This window comes from Gadus chalcogrammus, chromosome 6 (genome assembly GCF_026213295.1).
Source record: "Gadus chalcogrammus isolate NIFS_2021 chromosome 6, NIFS_Gcha_1.0, whole genome shotgun sequence".
Taxonomy (NCBI): domain Eukaryota; kingdom Metazoa; phylum Chordata; class Actinopteri; order Gadiformes; family Gadidae; genus Gadus; species Gadus chalcogrammus.
Window position 1 is genome coordinate 16,111,612 of NC_079417.1, and position 17,511 is coordinate 16,129,122.

At 44.7% G+C, this 17,511-nt stretch overlaps 1 protein-coding gene across 1 annotated transcript in view; it reads right to left on the minus strand.

Moving 5' to 3' along the window:
• ksr2 (kinase suppressor of ras 2) overlaps positions 1-17,511 on the minus strand; it is a 136,616-nt gene that overhangs the window by 25,669 nt on the left and 93,436 nt on the right. The window contains exon 6 of the mRNA XM_056592208.1: positions 6,622-6,797. Within this exon, the coding sequence (XP_056448183.1) occupies positions 6,622-6,797 (176 nt within the window). The remainder of the gene's footprint in view (positions 1-6,621; positions 6,798-17,511) is intronic.

A 17,511-nucleotide genomic window follows, 5' to 3' on the forward strand; every position in this document is an offset into this window, starting at 1 on the left:
CTCTTGGCGAACTGAACGACGCAAACTGAATCAAGGAAACTAATCACTAAATCCAACCCTGGTTTCACTGACGATCTATTGAACCGCAAACTCAGAATCTGCCAATTTCTTTCCATCTTTACGAAAGTACCGACCAACAATCAACTGAACAACATGTGGAGGAAGACTAGGCTATGGGATTCTGATGTCGTAAATGTCGTAATTACGATATAATTATCTAAAAAAAGCATAACTAATGTTGACTTTCTAGAGGATGGATTGCTTTCAGCTGACAGACACAACGCTTAGTCTGGGATATCCCTAAAACAAGCTATTTTAAAGGCCGTGTTGTAGGATTTCTGCAATTTGCTGGTGGTAATAAAGATTTAAACTGTTTTTTATTGCATTGAGTGGTTTGCTATTGATTCTCATTTCCCCCAGAATGCATTGCATGACGTCACGTTGGGATGACACGGACCAAAGCCACATTGAGACCCTTGAGAGTAGAGTCGAGTAAGAGAGTGTTCAGCAGATTATACAGATACATAGATAAATATATAGATATTATATATAGTTAGTATATGCTACACGTGAATCTCCTAAGATGGCGCAATTTGATTGGTTCGCTATCTCGGGATATTGGGCAATATCCCATGATTGACATCTCAAACTCTGTATTGTTTTCATCGCAAAATGTCCGCTAATAACAACAAATAAACCTTCGTCTCGGGGGCTACTCCCCACTATTCACTTCGCCTTCGGCAAATAATTGTTGACTAATAGCCTAGATAAATAGCTAGCCTAGTCAAGTCTTTATTAATACCAAACTACACAAATCGTCTGGAATTCATTTAGGTGATTCGCTCACACAGTATAGCCTACAAGACCACACAGAACAAGGGAGACAACAAGTCTGACTGGACATACACAAAATACATCACATTAAAAATAGACACATGCGTTGATAGATAGATAGATAGACGGATAATTAAATATGTTTTATTATTTGCCTTGCGGAGCCAGCCAATCCTGTGCACGTATGCAAATTGGCCATGTGCGCCTAACACAAGAAAGACGTAATGTTGAGAAGTCATACTAAAAATGGATAGCAAGCGAAAGGTAAGCCAGACTGTATCAATCACATACTTTGGGTCCATTCTAACTTATGGTAAGTGGCTAGTCTTTAGATCTTGCAGTGACTGAATGTTGATGATAAAATGGCTTGTTTTGCATGAGATGAGTGTGTGCGACTGTGCGTATGTCCTTTCCGGCCTCGGCATACTGCATGGTTATGAAGGCCTTATGGTTAGTTGTGGTCTTAGTGAAGCAGCCTAGCCTTGAAGTTGGAGAAGTTGGAGTGATTGTGTACGGGTGTGCGAGAGTTAGAGAGAGAGCACACCCGCCATGGTGATGTTTGGCTTGTTGTGTCAGCATCCACCGGGTGGGACGATGTGCTTTGCGTATGTGTTCAATGTACATCTGTCTGGTTGTATATGTGGTAGATTGATGGTTAAATAATGTCACACCACGATCGGTTATACTTGCAGGCACTCATTTGCAAGTGCACTGATTGCGTGTCCGATAGGCTAAGTTAGCCCATAGCTAGCATTATGCCTTCTATTTATTTTTTTAGATCTTCTGACAAAATTTACCGGTACTTACGACATAATCCCTGTCACTAGATATAAAGAAAACGTTGACTTTCACTCTGTGCTATTCACTGACAGTAAAAATAAATAAAAGTTATTGCATGCACTGCTGTTCATTGACTAGCTCCTGCGTTGCTAAATTATAGCAACTCTCCACTCATTCTCCTCTGACCATGCATTTAATTGGCTTTGATCAGTTCTCGGCAATTCCTCATTCGCCCTCTCACGCCTGACAGGTTCGAAATTATACTGCTGTGGGCAATCATACATGTTATTTGTGGTTCTTGCCACCTCTTAGACGCCATAGTTCCAGTACTAGGCTGAGGCTACCTTCCACCACATCTCCCCAACGTGACGTCATCGCCGAATGGCGTTAGAAAACAACCGTTACTGCCAAAAACGCCAAAAACTGGACTTCAACACTATTTTGGAGCCATTTTATAAATGATACACATATTTTGAGTGCTTTATGTACCCATTAATCAAAACTTCCGGTTAACCTGCACGTAGGCCTTTAAAGTGTGCTAAAGCTAGTGAGCAGCTGACCCACTTGGCCTTCTAACTTCTTGCAAACAACATTGACTGAAACCGGCAGGAATCTTGGCTTACTATATAAAGTATATCCAACTCTCTATCTACACTGTTAACCACTACATAACCTCCCAGTGCATTTCCAACATTAACTTCTCTATTATCAGCCACTAGACAGACACTATAAACTACTCAAAACGATTTAGTTTATTTGTACTGAAATACGATTTTGTAACGACAATCATAGCAATTATAAAGGGAGTCGAATGCATTCACTTTTCAGTCGCCCGTGCCTTTCTGAAACACCCACCACAAGCAGCATGTCTTCAATGCCCACACACAGAAACAGACATGTACACTTAATTACAAATTACATTTATATCAAAGACATGTGTGATGGAATATCTACAAGTTACGTTTTTCTTTGTGAACTTAGGTTTTGCATAGTATTCCGTGTATGGTCTTCCCGCCCTGTTATTCTGCCGGGTCGTCTAAAATGTAAATCTAAGTGTTTCGTGTGATTTAATCTGGTTTCACATTCCGTTCCGTGCATTGTCTTGCCATCTTGCTATACTGCAGGGTCTTCTAAAATGTAAATCTTTGTGTTTCGTGTGATGTAATCTGGTTTCGCATTCCGTTCCTGTGTTGTCTGTAGTTTGGTTTGGACACCTTTTCCTTGACCCCCCTGGGGAGCGCAGAGAAGCAAAGGGAGCCATTTTATAAATGATACACATATTATGAGTGCTTTATGTACCCATTAATCAAAACTTCCGGTTAACCTGCACGTAGGCCTTTAAAGTGTGCTAAAGCTAGTGAGCAGCTGACCCACTTGGCCTTCTAACTTCTTGCAAACAACATTGACTGAAACCGGCAGGAATCTTGGCTTACTATATAAAGTATATCCAACTCTCTATCTACACTGTTAACCACTACATAACCTCCCAGTGCATTTCCAACATTAACTTCTCTATTATCAGCCACTAGACAGACACTATAAACTACTCAAAACGATTTAGTTTATTTGTACTGAAATACGATTTTGTAACGACAATCATAGCAATTATAAAGGGAGTCGAATGCATTCACTTTTCAGTCGCCCGTGCCTTCCTGAAACACCCACCACAAGCAGCATGTCTTCAATGCCCACACACAGAAACAGACATGTACACTTAATTACAAATTACATTTATATCAAAGACATGTGTGATGGAAAATCTACAAGTTACGTTTTTCTTTATGAACTTAGGTTTTGCATAGTATTCCGTGTATGGTCTTCCCGCCCTGTTATTCTGCCGGGTCGTCTAAAATGTAAATCTAAGTGTTTCGTGTGATTTAATCTGGTTTCACATTCCGTTCCGTGCATTGTCTTGCCATCTTGCTATACTGCAGGGTCTTCTAAAATGTAAATCTTTGTGTTTCGTGTGATGTAATCTGGTTTCGCATTCCGTTCCTGTGTTGTCTGTAGTTTGGTTTGGACACCTTTTCCTTGACCCCCCTGGGGAGCGCAGAGAAGCAAAGTGTGATAAGGAAAAGGCGCAACCACCTTTTATGACCTCTTAAGGAACTTCAATCAATACATTAACGTCTGGTTAACAAAGGCTTTTGGTTTATTGGGGGACAGCTGCCCTCAAGGATCCGATCTAAGTGTATAAGAACTCCCGACTTTAGCAACTCAGTGGACTTCTCCTTGCGAAACCATTAGAGAATAAAGTGAGACGCAGGGCGAATTCCCATCTGAGGCCTCCGATTATTGTATTGTATCCCTGTTATGTTGTTTGTTGATGCATGTTGTGATGTATCTTTGTTCGTACTTTTATTACAAATATATATGACCAGCAATTGCCTGCAAGTATTGTGTGCTTTTTGCATCTAAATATCTCATCTGTCTTAGACGCAATATCTGATAGAGAAATTGCCACGACACATGAGAATGAGAATTAATAAAACACAACAGCACAAAATAATGTAATGTGTGAGCAAGCAGTCGTTTCAGCACCAAAGTTACGTTTGTTTCTTATTGAAAAGTTTTTTATTTCATACACATTTGCATACAAGACATTAAATAATAATTTAATCATTAACTTAACTTTAGACAGACATTTCCGCCGTTCTCTCGTAAGCTCATTTAGTTGCATGCAAATGTACGAACAAGCATAACAAGAAAGACGCCTCTCCTTTTGCAATCAACAGCTTTTTACAAGGAAACATCTTAAATATATCTGGCAGTTTCAATAATCCGACACATTGAAAGTGAAATTCCAAGTGTGTGCTTTTCTACAACAGATAGATATATATGCTACAAGATTTTTTGTTTTCGATTATCTGGCTCGAGACCAATATCCTACATTGGATGACGTAGTAATAAGATATTCCCGTAGTCAGTGTTCCCTTCATCAAAAACATCGTCCATGGGTTAAGGCTGGGAGGCCAAGGAGGTTTTCATTGAACAGCTTCATCGCTGTAGTTATGGGAGAAATTTACGATAACATTTAAAGGTAATATATAATCATTATCTTGCCTGCATGCTTTGTGCCAAATAGGTGTTGACAAAGAATAGACTAAGCAAAGACCAAATTCCAATGGAAAACCAGCTGGAATAAATCATACCTTTTGATAGCTCTCTGAGATGGATGTTCTCAAGACAGCTAGTTTTAGGTTGATGTTTAACCCCCCATAAAGAAGGAAAGAGCACTTTAATTAAATGTGTTCAGCTACCTATCTCCAGTTCAATTCAATGAGGCATCCAATATCTAGGCCATAGGCATAGGGTGTTGGTCAGTGCAGGTTCGGATAAATTCACACAATTTGGGTCTATAACATGAGGACGGATTCTAGAACAGGTTTTTTTATTACTTCTTTGCAATTGATAACAAAGTCTTTAACTTTCAAACTTCGAATTCTCTACCTTTTTTGTGTTAAACTGTGTGTTAAAGTGTTTATCTACAAGATAGTAGCCCTAATCAAGTCTGCACAACCATGAAGACACACTAGAGTTTTAAATAACCAAAACAAAGCGGACCACATTACACAGTGCCATAATCACTGTACTGTCTTCCTGTTTGCAGCACTAATAGTTTACTACCACTAAATGGCATAGGATCAAAATACATCTCCGACCTGCTTGTGCGTTATGAGCCCAGTAGATCTCTCAGGTTATCAGGGGCCGGTTGGCATACTGTTCCCAGGCTTCGAGTCAAGTATGGTGAAGCATTTGGTGGCGGTGAACACTTTATTCTGTTAAATCAGCTTTTTTTCCACAGCTTTTGATTAATATATGTAATACCATCAACATAACCTATACCTTTATTTTATATTTCTAATTTTTTTACAATATTTTAAGCATGATTTCATTATTAAGTGGCCTCTAGAGGAACGGACATGGCAGAAATAGTTTATAATGTTCATTAGTATGTTTACATTTGTGAATGATCCCATGAACAAGAATGTGTTTAAGGATGTGTTTTCATTACCTTAAAGTGATCCCTACATAGGGAGTGGGTCCTCTTAACATGGAGCAAACCATAATGCACTATGTTTACACTGTAGCCCAGAACGGACCAACGGCTCTAGAGGACACATTTTTGACTTACCGTAACCACAACGCGGTAATGTTAACAATCATAATCTCTATCCAATTTGTAAGCTATGATGTATTGTTATGCAGACTAAATAACTAGATAATATGTATAAATCTATAAAGAAACTCATCCCTCGACCCATGGCTTCTTGATGCGTTTGTAGATGAGCATCAATTGGGAAGGTCCTACTGGCACACTACAGCCTAATTCAGGCCAACTAAAATTCAGCTTCAATCCTACAGACTGCGCCATTGATTTATATTTGTTTATATTCGCCATGTGTTTGAATGGGGCTTTATAAATAAACATACCCAGCCTACATTCCTTCCAATCTCAGCCAAACCCTCAGCCCAATCCCCATGCTCTGAAGTGTTAAACACTAATGACTTTTACTTAAAGGTTTATGTTCCTCCACGTCCGGCAGGGGGATTTGATTTATTTATTTTATTCTACTAAGTCAGAGGCTATCCAGGTTTTGAGGCTTGGTACTCACTCTGAAACACACACCTGATGCCCATTAAACCACATATAGATATATTTTCTATGAAAGTGCATTAAATGCTCTATATTTAGCATTAAAAGTAGGCTAACTAAAACTATGTGCTTAAATGAGAAAATGCCTTTCAAGATTGCGGCAGGGAGGAGGAGGACTAAGAGTAGGAGCTGGAGGAAGAGGTGGAAGAGAAGGAGGAAGAGGAGGACGAGGAAGAGCAGGAGGGGGACGACGACAAAGGAGAGTAGGATGAAGAGAAGAAGGAGGGGGAGGAAGAGTAGGAGGAGGAAGTTGTGAGCATTATAAAAAGTGAGGATAAATCAAGTGTGGGTGTGAGTCAGGGGTGTGTCGGTGCGGGGTTGAGACGGAGACAAAGCAGTGGGGTACTCACTACCGGAGGGCGTTTCGGCGGCGTGGACGGGGGGTGTGGAGGGGATGAAGGAGGGGAAGAAGAAGGAGCGCAGGGAGCGGTCGCTGTGCAGGGGCGAGCGCTGGGACGGCAGGTTCTCACAGCTGCCCACGCCGCTGGAGATCTTGAGGTTCAGCGGCTTGGCCTTCTTCTTGGCTCTGAGGACGGGAGGGAGAGAGCGGGAGAAATAATTACACACAGGCGGATTAGAACTGTCAGAACGCCGCGGCTCGCCGTAACTAGATAATTACAGGCTTAATGTCGGGTAAGCTGCTGTGTGAGGTATGAAGGGCGAAGTGTGTGTAAGGGTGCAGGCGTGTGCAGGCGTGTGCACACGTGCGGGTGTGTGTGTGTGTTTTGTAAGACACACGGCGCCTCTGTTAAACGTGTCAAAATGATGTGGTATGACGAAGAGGATTAAAATCATCAAGAAGAGTATGAGACACAAAAGAAAGACAATGGTAATAGAATACAAATCCCCCAATTAGCCATCATCGGCTCTGGTGGTTGCCATGTAGTTCATGGTAGCCTCCTTGGCATAACAGTGAAAATGCGGTTAGAGAACTAGCGACCAATAGAAATTGCCCTCGCCGCTTATTTCTAGTGAAACATTATGCGTTTCAGCGGGTTGGCATTAACTCTCCAACCACAAATATTATTAGACAATTAGGGCCGTGCTAAAACTAATCTCTTTCAGTAATCATGAAGTAGCAATACATGGTGAAGTCCAACCTAATCCGGTAACTTTACACTGGACGATGTGCAAGGTGGTTGAATGCTGATTTAAATGTATTAACTGAGAGTGACAGGAAACAGAAAGTAAGCCACCTGGTGCATGTGCAGCTCCTTCCTTCCTGTTACCCAAACCTGCCGCATCATCGATTCACCTGCATAATGCAACAGTACGATGATCAAAGCAACACAAAGACTCATTTTCATGTGTCTGTCCGCCTGCAATTGAAGTCAAAAAGCAAATTTTCCTTTTGACTCAGACAGTCTTTATTACTCTTGATGGTGGCCTTGAGGTAGACATCTCATTTTGCAGCCATTCACCGTCCATCATAAAGAAACAAAAGGGAACAAACCATTTCACCAGAATGTGATCATAAACACACTTGTAGGTGCACGCACACAAACACACACTCACAAACACACAATATGAAGCCGGACCATATTGCTCCCCAGCCTCGAGAGAGCCAATATGTGTCTGACAGTACTAAATAAATGGAGGCTGCAGAACAGAGAGAGAGTGATCAGAGAGAGAGAGGGAGAGAGAGAGCGATCAAGAAGATGAGGTAAAATGCATAGGAAAGGAAAAACATATCAAAACATACCATTGAACACAGCTTCATTGTGTGTGTGTGTGTGTGTGTGTGTGTGTGTGTGTGTGTGTGTGTGTGTGTGTGTGTGTGTGTGTGTGTGTGTGTGTGTGTGTGTGTGTGTGTGTGTGTGTGTGTGTGTGCGTGTGTGTGTTTGTGCGTGCGACCGTGCGTGCGTGCATGATGTGTGACGATGAACTCAAGTAAAAGTAAGTAAAGGCAGACAATTTCAAAACAGTTTTGTGTGTGAGAGGAAGAGCTCCGGTGTCTGGACTGGGCGGGGATGGCGAGGACAGAGAGCTGAGAGACGGATAAAGCAGCGTTCCCCAGAGCCAGCCAGAGCCGGGCACTTCATCCATCATGAAGAAGGACGTCAATGGAACAGAAAACAAAAAGGAGAAAAGGAAAAGTTACTCCTGATTCAACTTTGTGAAGACAGTCTCTCCCCGAGCATGCAGAGTGGTAATCATTTAGTTTGGGCTGAGTGGGAACTCTGCACTTCCACCTCCTACACCTCCTTAGAGGAGCCTTTGCTCCCCTGTCGTTTTTTATATTTATTTATTTCTGCCATAGTGTGAGTCACGCAATTAGAGCGCTTAGTAAGCCCCGGCTCCAGCAGTAAGGGAGCGTCCCACGGGAACCCCCCCCCCCCCCACACCCCCCCACAGCAGCACACCTCCTGTCACCTATTCAGATTAGCCCACCGTACGCCGCTCCCGTCTCATTCAGACCATTCATCTCCTGCGTGGAAGCCCTCTTTACCCACCATTTCCGTGATGGAGACAGTTTTTAGACGGAGGAAAGGGAGGTTGGGGAGGATGGCGAGAGAGGGGAAGTGAGATGAAGCCAGGATTCCCACCTTAGAACGGAAAAACATTAGGGTGGGGAGGGAACGGCGGGGAAGGCGTGGGCGACGCATGAATGGAGTGTAGCTCAGTAGCGTTGCCGCTACGTTGGCAGCACACCGCCACGTTCATTAGCATTCATACGCATTGATATTCATGTCGAGACGCAAAATCAAGGGACACCACTTGATTACCCAGGAGTTAGAGTCACATTAGCTCAACCTTCAATATTGAGGCTAAGTGGACCTAAACAAATCCAACAAAACATGCAGATGCTAGCCATGGATCTTGCTTTAGCCATTGATCTGGGGCTATAGATCTGGTGCTAGCCGTAACTCTGTTGTTAGCCATATAGGATTCTCAAGTTTTTTACTGAATTCAGAGTGATATTTGGTCGGCGGGGGGGTACATTAACATGTGACTGCATACAAATGTGTCCACAGACATGGTGACTAATGTATAGTAAGCATTATTGGCCCTTAACACTAATATTCAGAAACAACACTGCCTCAAATGGCTTTTTGCTTAAGCAACACCAGTAGAGGCAGATACCTTCCCCTGAACTTTTAAACGTTGCAAACGTGCAAAAACATAATTATATATTTATGTAGCATTCAGTCCAATGCTTAAAATATATCTGTGACATTCAGTAGGCCAATGCTGGACTTTATCAATCCCCTGTAGGAGAAATGTGTCAATGTTTGTCCCTATAAAACAATAATGGTAAAAGAATAAATACAAAACATGATGGTAACTCAGTAAGTCAAACCGTCTGAAGGCTCTACTTAACCACTCCACCTACTCACTTCCACCAATGCAAAGCGAACAGAACTGAGTAGGGGAGGGCGCAGCCTAACTAGTTTGTGAACGACCCAGAGCAACGCAACGCAAATTCAATGTGAACATGTATGAGGCTTTAATAAAATCCCAGACGATTTTGAAATTCCGCCACACATTTTTCTTAAAGTGTCTCAAAAAGCGGGCATGTCCGGGCAAAAGAGGACGTCTGGTTACCCTACGTACGGGAAACCCATTTTATTCCTACCTGTTCCACTGTTAAATAGCGGCCCAAATTGGTGGCCGCTATCCTGGTAATTTCTCTGTGTGAGAAATACGAAGAGTGGCGTGAGAGCGTGTGCATGGGTGGAATTGCGCGTGTCTCACGCCGAATGCGTGAGACTTGATGAGCCATAGATTTGGAGCTAGCCCTAGTGCTAGCCTTAACTCTGGTGTTAGCCATAGATCTGGTGCTTGCCATAGAACTGATGCTAGTCATAGATCTGGTACTAGCCATAGAGTTGTGCTGCTACCCATATATCTTGTGCTACCCATATATCTCACGCACGCATTAACGCGCACACACACACACACACACACACACACACACACACACACACACACACACACACACACACACACACACACACACACACACACACACACACACACACACACAGGCACACGCATACGCTGCGAGGAAAGCACCACTTCTGCCCTATTTGCGACTAATTAGATACCTTGATACCTTCTAGAATGTGTGTTTGATCAAGGACAGGTTTAGGAGGGGAAAGAGGAGGTTGGGTTATACTTCCTTTCTTCCTTTCTTCCTTTCCCTCACGTCATATCAAAAGAGAGAGCTGCAGGAGTCATGCATATTGCAAAAGAATATCCCCCACACTCCCAAGCCGTGGTCAACGGCGGCGTTTAGCTCATGCTCTGAACCTGCGATGCGGCTGGCTTGTTCTAATTAACACGAGCGTGTATATTTCCCGAGATGGCACCAAATGCCATCTCTATACCTTCCAGTTTTATCCTCCGAAAATATGAATATGCAGACTATCCATTCAAGACCTGTGTGGCAAGCAAAGCATCCTGTGTTGCTTTGATGCAAAACAGGGCTTTGGAATAATATCCGTGGCAGACGCAGCTCCTGACTGCCATATTAAAGGTGGAAGGAAGGCGGAATAAATAAGGGTGCGGAAAATTAGGATTAGAGTCGGGAAATTACTCTGGGCCCTTGAAACAATTCAGTGGGCATGGACGTAAAAGGTGAAAGCAATGAATCACAAACATATCTAAGTTGAAAATGCTTTTCCTGCGGAAAATTTGTGCTTTAAGGCAAAGCAAGGGTTTAAAATATGTTTTAATAAAGCCACATTAAAACGTAAAGAAATGTTGAAAGGCTTAAATCAAGTGAAAAGGTTTGAACAGAGTTCAAAGGTCTATATGGAGTAAACAATGTAAACTTGCACACCGTTATTTATTTTTACAATGGTTCGAAACAAACGATGCATAGGTAAGAAGACAGAAAATCAAAAAAAAAACTGAAAGCAATGAGACATATACTATATACTTATTTACTCCAAGGTGGGTTGATTTGATCGAGTGCCTATAAGTGTGTATATATATGAAGACATCTTAGCATTTGCGGAGTTATTAACATTAGATACGCTGTAAATCATATAATCCTGCTAGTTATTTCCACCATGACCATGTTAGTTTCAAAACTGTATCTGAAGTCAGAAGATAATTATAGGGTGTCGTTTTCATTCAAATGTAGAAAGCAAATTATATGATTGATGGTACTGCACGGCATCTCTCATTGTCTGTCACACAAACACGCCACAAACAGCCACTTCCTCTTCTTGATTGGGCTACATGCCAATTCTAAGTATGAATACCAAAACACCATCAATGCACCATCCTGTTTACAGTCTAGGTGGAATGTGGAAGCAATCTAGGTGGCGTGTCACGGAATCCAAGCGAGTGATTCATCCGGGGCATTAACTGTGGTGTTTGATATACGGCCTCCAAAACAGAGTTTTCTTCCATCCAAAAAGTATTTATTTTCAAACAAAGGGCTTCCAAAAATGACTAAAAAGGGTCTCAAAATAACAAATAAACTCTTAACTAAACAAAAGGCTTAAGGTGCTAGAAAACAAACGTTACAGTGTCTGCACCAGGTTGTGATTTTACCAGACTGACACTGACTGCCAATCTCCAGTGAATTTGCAGGTGGCACAAAACACGCCCCCTGCCATTTAATCACTCAATTAACATTTAACATTACAAATAATCATTATCAACAATTAATACACACATATTTAACTTAAGGCAAAGGATGTCTGTAACAATGTAGCATTGTCTTTGTTACAGGTGGGTAACCCTTCTGGATCCTTTTGGAAACCATGACATCTTTTACTTCTGCATTCCATTCCACGCCAACTTAGCAATTAGAATGCATTTAATTGGAGTTATCATGGTTTCCTCAAAGAGAGAAATTCGGCAAGGTCTCTAGGAAAGTATACTTTTTGGGGCTTCTCGAACCTCGAAGATTTTGTAACTAAATTTAAACAGATGATGGAAATTTTAATAATGTGTGATAAGTATGAATAGCAAGGCGGGTGCTACTTAAACTGACCGGATCCCTCTTCTCCACGGAGACTTCATAAAACTACAATGAACATAAATTTAATTTAAATTAAAAATAAATGTAAAATTTCTGCGGGCCGCACTGATTGAGGTCCGCATGCAGCCCGTGGGCCGCCAGTTGCCCATCCCTGGTCTAGGGAGGCGGTAGTGTAGAGGCCTAGTTGAATCAACACAATGTCGCTTTCTACTCTGAAAAAAACGAAAAGTACACTCAGAAAACTGACAATTCAATAGCGAATGGACACAGAAGTATTTTTTTGGATTTGCCACTGGGAAGCCTGTGTGTTTACTCTGCAGCGAGTGTATATTGGTGTGTAAAGAACTGAGAAGGCATTTTAAGATAAATCATCCTAACTTCGACACCACTGGGCTCTGATGCTCGCCGCCAGAAGATTTTGGGGCTAACTTGATGCTATGAACAGAGACGCCGTTGTTCACCCTAACCCTTGTTCAGAACAAGAGAGAGCAACATCATCATCACTACGAGTCGCCTGGACATTAGGCAAAAATAAAAGGCTGTTTACAGATGCTGAGACCGTCAAAGAGTGTATGCTTGCATCGATCGAGGAGGTGGTTACAGATGAGAAAAGCAGAAACAGCGTGATTGATTCAATCAAGAAAAATTCCCATCTCTGACATGTCAACATCAAGGAGAGTAGAGAGTACTAGAGACCCTTGCATCGGATGTTTTTGAGACTCTTTTGGACAAAATCAAAAAAGCGGAGGTGATGTCGCTAGCTGTTGATGAATCAACCGACAGCAGCGATGTAGCATAGCTGTGCCTCCATGTTAGATTTATTGATGGCGAGTGCTTTTGTGAGGGTCTACTTGGACTAATTCCACTGGATGGACAGATGACAGGTGAGATACCTTTCGAAAAAGTAATTTCCTTCTTCAGAGAGAACCAGTTGGGGTTGGAGCGTATCAATATGCTGGTTACGGACGGTGCACCGGCGATGTCGGGCAGGACACGAGGACTGTCCGCTAGGTTGGCAGATGTGGCGCCACAGCAGAGATCGCTGCACTAAATGGTGAGTTAAAAGAGACCATGGACTGTCATGGCAATTATTAACTTCATTCGTTCTATGTCTAGCTTACAGCACCGCCTTTTCCGCCAGGGAATGCGTTGAAATGATTTTGCAAACTTAAGGAAGAGATCTTGATGTTTACCCGTAATTCAAAGAAGAAAAAAGCTCACACTTTTCTGTGTCTAATGGAAATGCAGAGTTTCACGCAGCCGTTTGATTTTTGAGCGACATCTTTCACCACCTGAACCTACTCAATACGGAGCTGCAGGGCAGAGATAAAACAGTCGCGCAACTTGTGGAGAGACTCCAGGCTTTTCAAAAAAGGCTGGCACTTTTTTCTGCTGATCTATGTTCTGGAAAAATGCTTCTTCCCCCAGCATTGCGCACTGCAGGTCTACAAACCACTGAGGCAATGACAGGATTGATAAATGCATTGAAAACCAACTTTGCAACGAGGTTTGAAAATTTCAGTATCCCCACTGAAGTGATGAGATTTGTGAACGACCCCTTCTGTGTGGACGTTGTGGGGGAGTTTGCAGTGAAAGCAAAGGAGCTGGTTGTGTCATTAAACGAGGCGTGTTTACAACTGGAACTCATTGACATTTAGTTATCAGCTGACCTGCGACAGTCATTACAGCTGGCTGGTTCAGAAAAGTTCTGGACTCGTGAAGTCAGCCACCAGAAATTCCCTAATTCAAGGCGTTCCCTACTTCCAACGAGAAGATGACATGTGGCAGCGGCGTGGACGAGGCCCTTTTCAGGGCCACTGGAGAGCGCTCCTGTGAGAGCTGGCGGGCCCTTTTCAGGGCCTTAGTGCGCCTCCTGTCCCGCTTCCCTGGCGCCGGACACCGGGCGTGTTTCAGGTGCTTCGGGGCTGAACATGCCACGGCTGCCTTGGTTGCCACCGCCTCCTGCGCCGCCTGACGCACGCTGCCTGAAGTGGGGCACCTCTCCAGGCACCTCTTTTTCTCCCCGTCGGTGGATTTCGCTGAGACAATCGGCATCTTCGGGGCCGGAGTTCCGGAAGCCCAGGACGCCGGCGAGCACTTCGATGTTGACGATGTCGCCTCCTTGGACGACGTCTTTCCCGGCTCTGCGTCCGAGTTCTCCGGCTCCAGGGCTTCCGGGGGAGAGACAGCGCCGGATGGCCGATCTCTTCGGCGAGATCATGGGTAATGCGGCGGCCATCAAGGGCATCCCTATGCCAGCCCCGCCACTCGCCCCCATGTCGGATGACATGCAGGGCGAGTGTTTTCGCACCCTGTCTTCCTCCAGGCGGGTTACCTAGTGCCCCCTGTTCCCACCGGTTCAGTACCTTTTAACCGCTGCGGGTGGGGACCCCTTTACTCTGAAGGCCCCGGTGAGGGCCTTCACTGACTTCACCAGCGAAGAAGGGTGGGCTGATACTCAGGCGAGGGGGATCCCTCGCCTGGAGCCTTCCCTGGCAGCGCTTCTCTGTCCGGGCGCCGGATGGCGTCCTAACGAGAAACCGCTGCCCCCCGACCGCCTCCAGAAGCAGATTGCCGGCCTGACGGACAGGGTGTTCGTCTGTGCCTCGCAGTCTGCGGCGGCGGTCAACAACATCGCCCTGCTCTCCTCTGCCCTGGTCTCCTTGTCGGCTGGCAGGGAGGCTTACGGCCCGGAGGAGGCCGCGAGATGGCTGACGGTTTCCCGCTTCTCCAGCGCCATCCTTCAGCTGTGCCAGCCGGTAGCCGGTTCGGCCGGCCGGCATATGGCATGGGCCACCATGATCCAGAGGGTCATATGGCTCTCTCACACCGCGGTTCCGGAACGAGAGCGGGCCAGCCTCGTCCAGGGCCCATTAGCTCCGGATGGACTATTTGGGCCCCGGTTCTCGGAGGTGCTCGCTCACCAGCAGTCCGTCCGTGAGAACCGTTTCCTGGTTCGGGGCGATTCTCACGGGCTCCTCCCACCAGCAGGCCGGGTGGAAGCGGGGTCCAGGCCGGTTCCAGCGCTCCAGGGGGCCGCCTCCGCCTCCGACCCCCATGCCGCAGCAGCAGCAGCGACAGCAGCCGCCGCCGCAGCCGGGGAGAGCAGCACCGCGGGGAGAGCAGCACCGCGGGGCCAGAAGCTCCGCAAACTTGCTCCCACCTTTCTTATGCAAACAATCAAGAAAAGAAAGACCGTTCGACCGACGGCAGTAAATGCTCCCTTAAGAGCAATATTCCTTTAGATTACCGCTTCCCCCCCCCCCATCCAGATGGCTGTAGGGTGGCGGCCGGACGGCGTGTTTACAAAACCTCTGGTTCACCTGCTTCTAAGAAGCGGCGTCCCTTTGAGCTTCGTGGGCGGGCTGGAGAGTCATTAAACGAGCCCCTGGATACGGACGCTTGTAATGGTTTCCTAGTTTCCCACATTATCCCCTCTACCTCCCTTTTACAGTCTGTGGAAGGTGAGAAGACGGGTCTGCGCGCTGTGGTTACAGCTAGGGCTGCAACTAACGATTATTTTAATAATCAATTAATCTGTCGATTATTTTTTCGATTAATCGATGAATCGGATAAAAAAAAGAAACATTTGGAATTGCCGCATCTTTATTCAAAAACATCGCGGCCGAACGCTCGGCCGCATTCCACTCCACGCATCAGTTGTTTGTGCGTTATAGCGACGCTAGCAGGGGCCGCGCTCTCTCTAAACAACGTTTTCTCGCTGGATATGTGAGGGTGTTTGCTTAGCCTACGCTCTGCAAGGCTTAGCGCCACCTTTGGCGTTAAAGCTCACTGGACACGGGGCGTGGCCGCTTCAACGGCTCTTCTCGGAGGCGTTCCGGTGGAAGACATTTGCGCAGCTGCGTCATGGTCTTCCCCCGGCCCCTTTGTTCGTTTTTACATGTTAGATATGTCCAGGGGCTCACTCGGCAACTCTGTGTTGGAGTCCGGTGCCCCTTCTATGGCTTAGGAAAAGCGGCATCGTTGAAATTCCTCTCGCCGGATGGCGAGTTAGACTTGAATGCCAGTATTTCTCTCCCTCCGTTTTTCAAATGGAAAGCGGAGTAGAGAGGTTCCTATTGGCTCGCCGTTTGACGAGTTGATTATGTCTGCCATTATGGCACTCCCGCCGTTTAAAAAAAAAAAGAAACGGACGAGGGAAGCTCCTTATTGGAGAGTCGAACTCCGTAGCTCCGCCCCCGGTGGAAGCGGACCTAATGGAAACCGTATTACTCTGGTTTTTCCCTTCACTTTCATGGATTCCATGAAGTACGGATTGGGGCCGGAGTCTTTGCCGACTCACTTTTTTCTCTTGATCATCGCCTTGCTTGATCTAGGAGGAATTAGTTTTTTATTAAGCTGTTGTGTTTTGCACAACCTCGGCTTTTTTGAGTCTTGTGTGCCCTGGTGACTTAAGTTTCTTGACTGGGGTCCAGCAGGAGTACATTGATTGGGCTCCGCTCGCAGCTTCACCTTAGCCCATAAGGCGAAGCCTACATGAAATAGAACGATAGTTATATTATAACTCTAGTTCTATGATTGTAGGCGTAGCCATCTAGTTTCCCACCTGCTGTACCCTCCAAATGCTGAAAGAATAGCGTAGAGGATGGGCGGCGGTTTGCACCGCCTTATATACACGGTGCCGTGATATCATAATTATCGTTCAGTGTGGCCGTACCTTAAGAATGTTGTTTGTGCGTGCACTAGCGGATATTGGACTATATGAGACTATGGAATAAAATGTTCCAAGGATACCGAAATTAGGGCTACAACAACGAATCCATAAAATCGCTAAAAATCAATTACTAAAAGCGTTGGCAACGAATTTGGTCATCGATTTGTTGAGTCGCGCGATTAATACGTCACTCGTAGGCGCGGCACTGTTTACAGCCAGCCGCCGACAGGTTGGTTCATGGTTCATGCACGCCCACAGCAAGCTTTAGTGTGAGCGACCACAGCTTGTATTTTGGTCATATCTTAAAGGCACCCAGTGCAACTTTATGTAAACATTCAATGAAAAATAAACATTCAATTTCTAGTCTTTTTTACACGTAGTAAGTTTCAATAACTCCATACCATTACATATCGACATTCAAGGAGCAAAGTTGAGACGTCGTTGTGTGGTGAGAACTGATAGAAAATCGTAAACAACAACAATCGCCGGTGGGGAGAAGCCATTTTTCCATTGACTGGAAGCCTGCTTTATTTATTGTAGGTTACAAAAAATAAAGAAAATGGCGGCATTGTTGTTGTTATCGATTTTCTATCAGTTCTCACCACACAACGACGTCTCATCTTT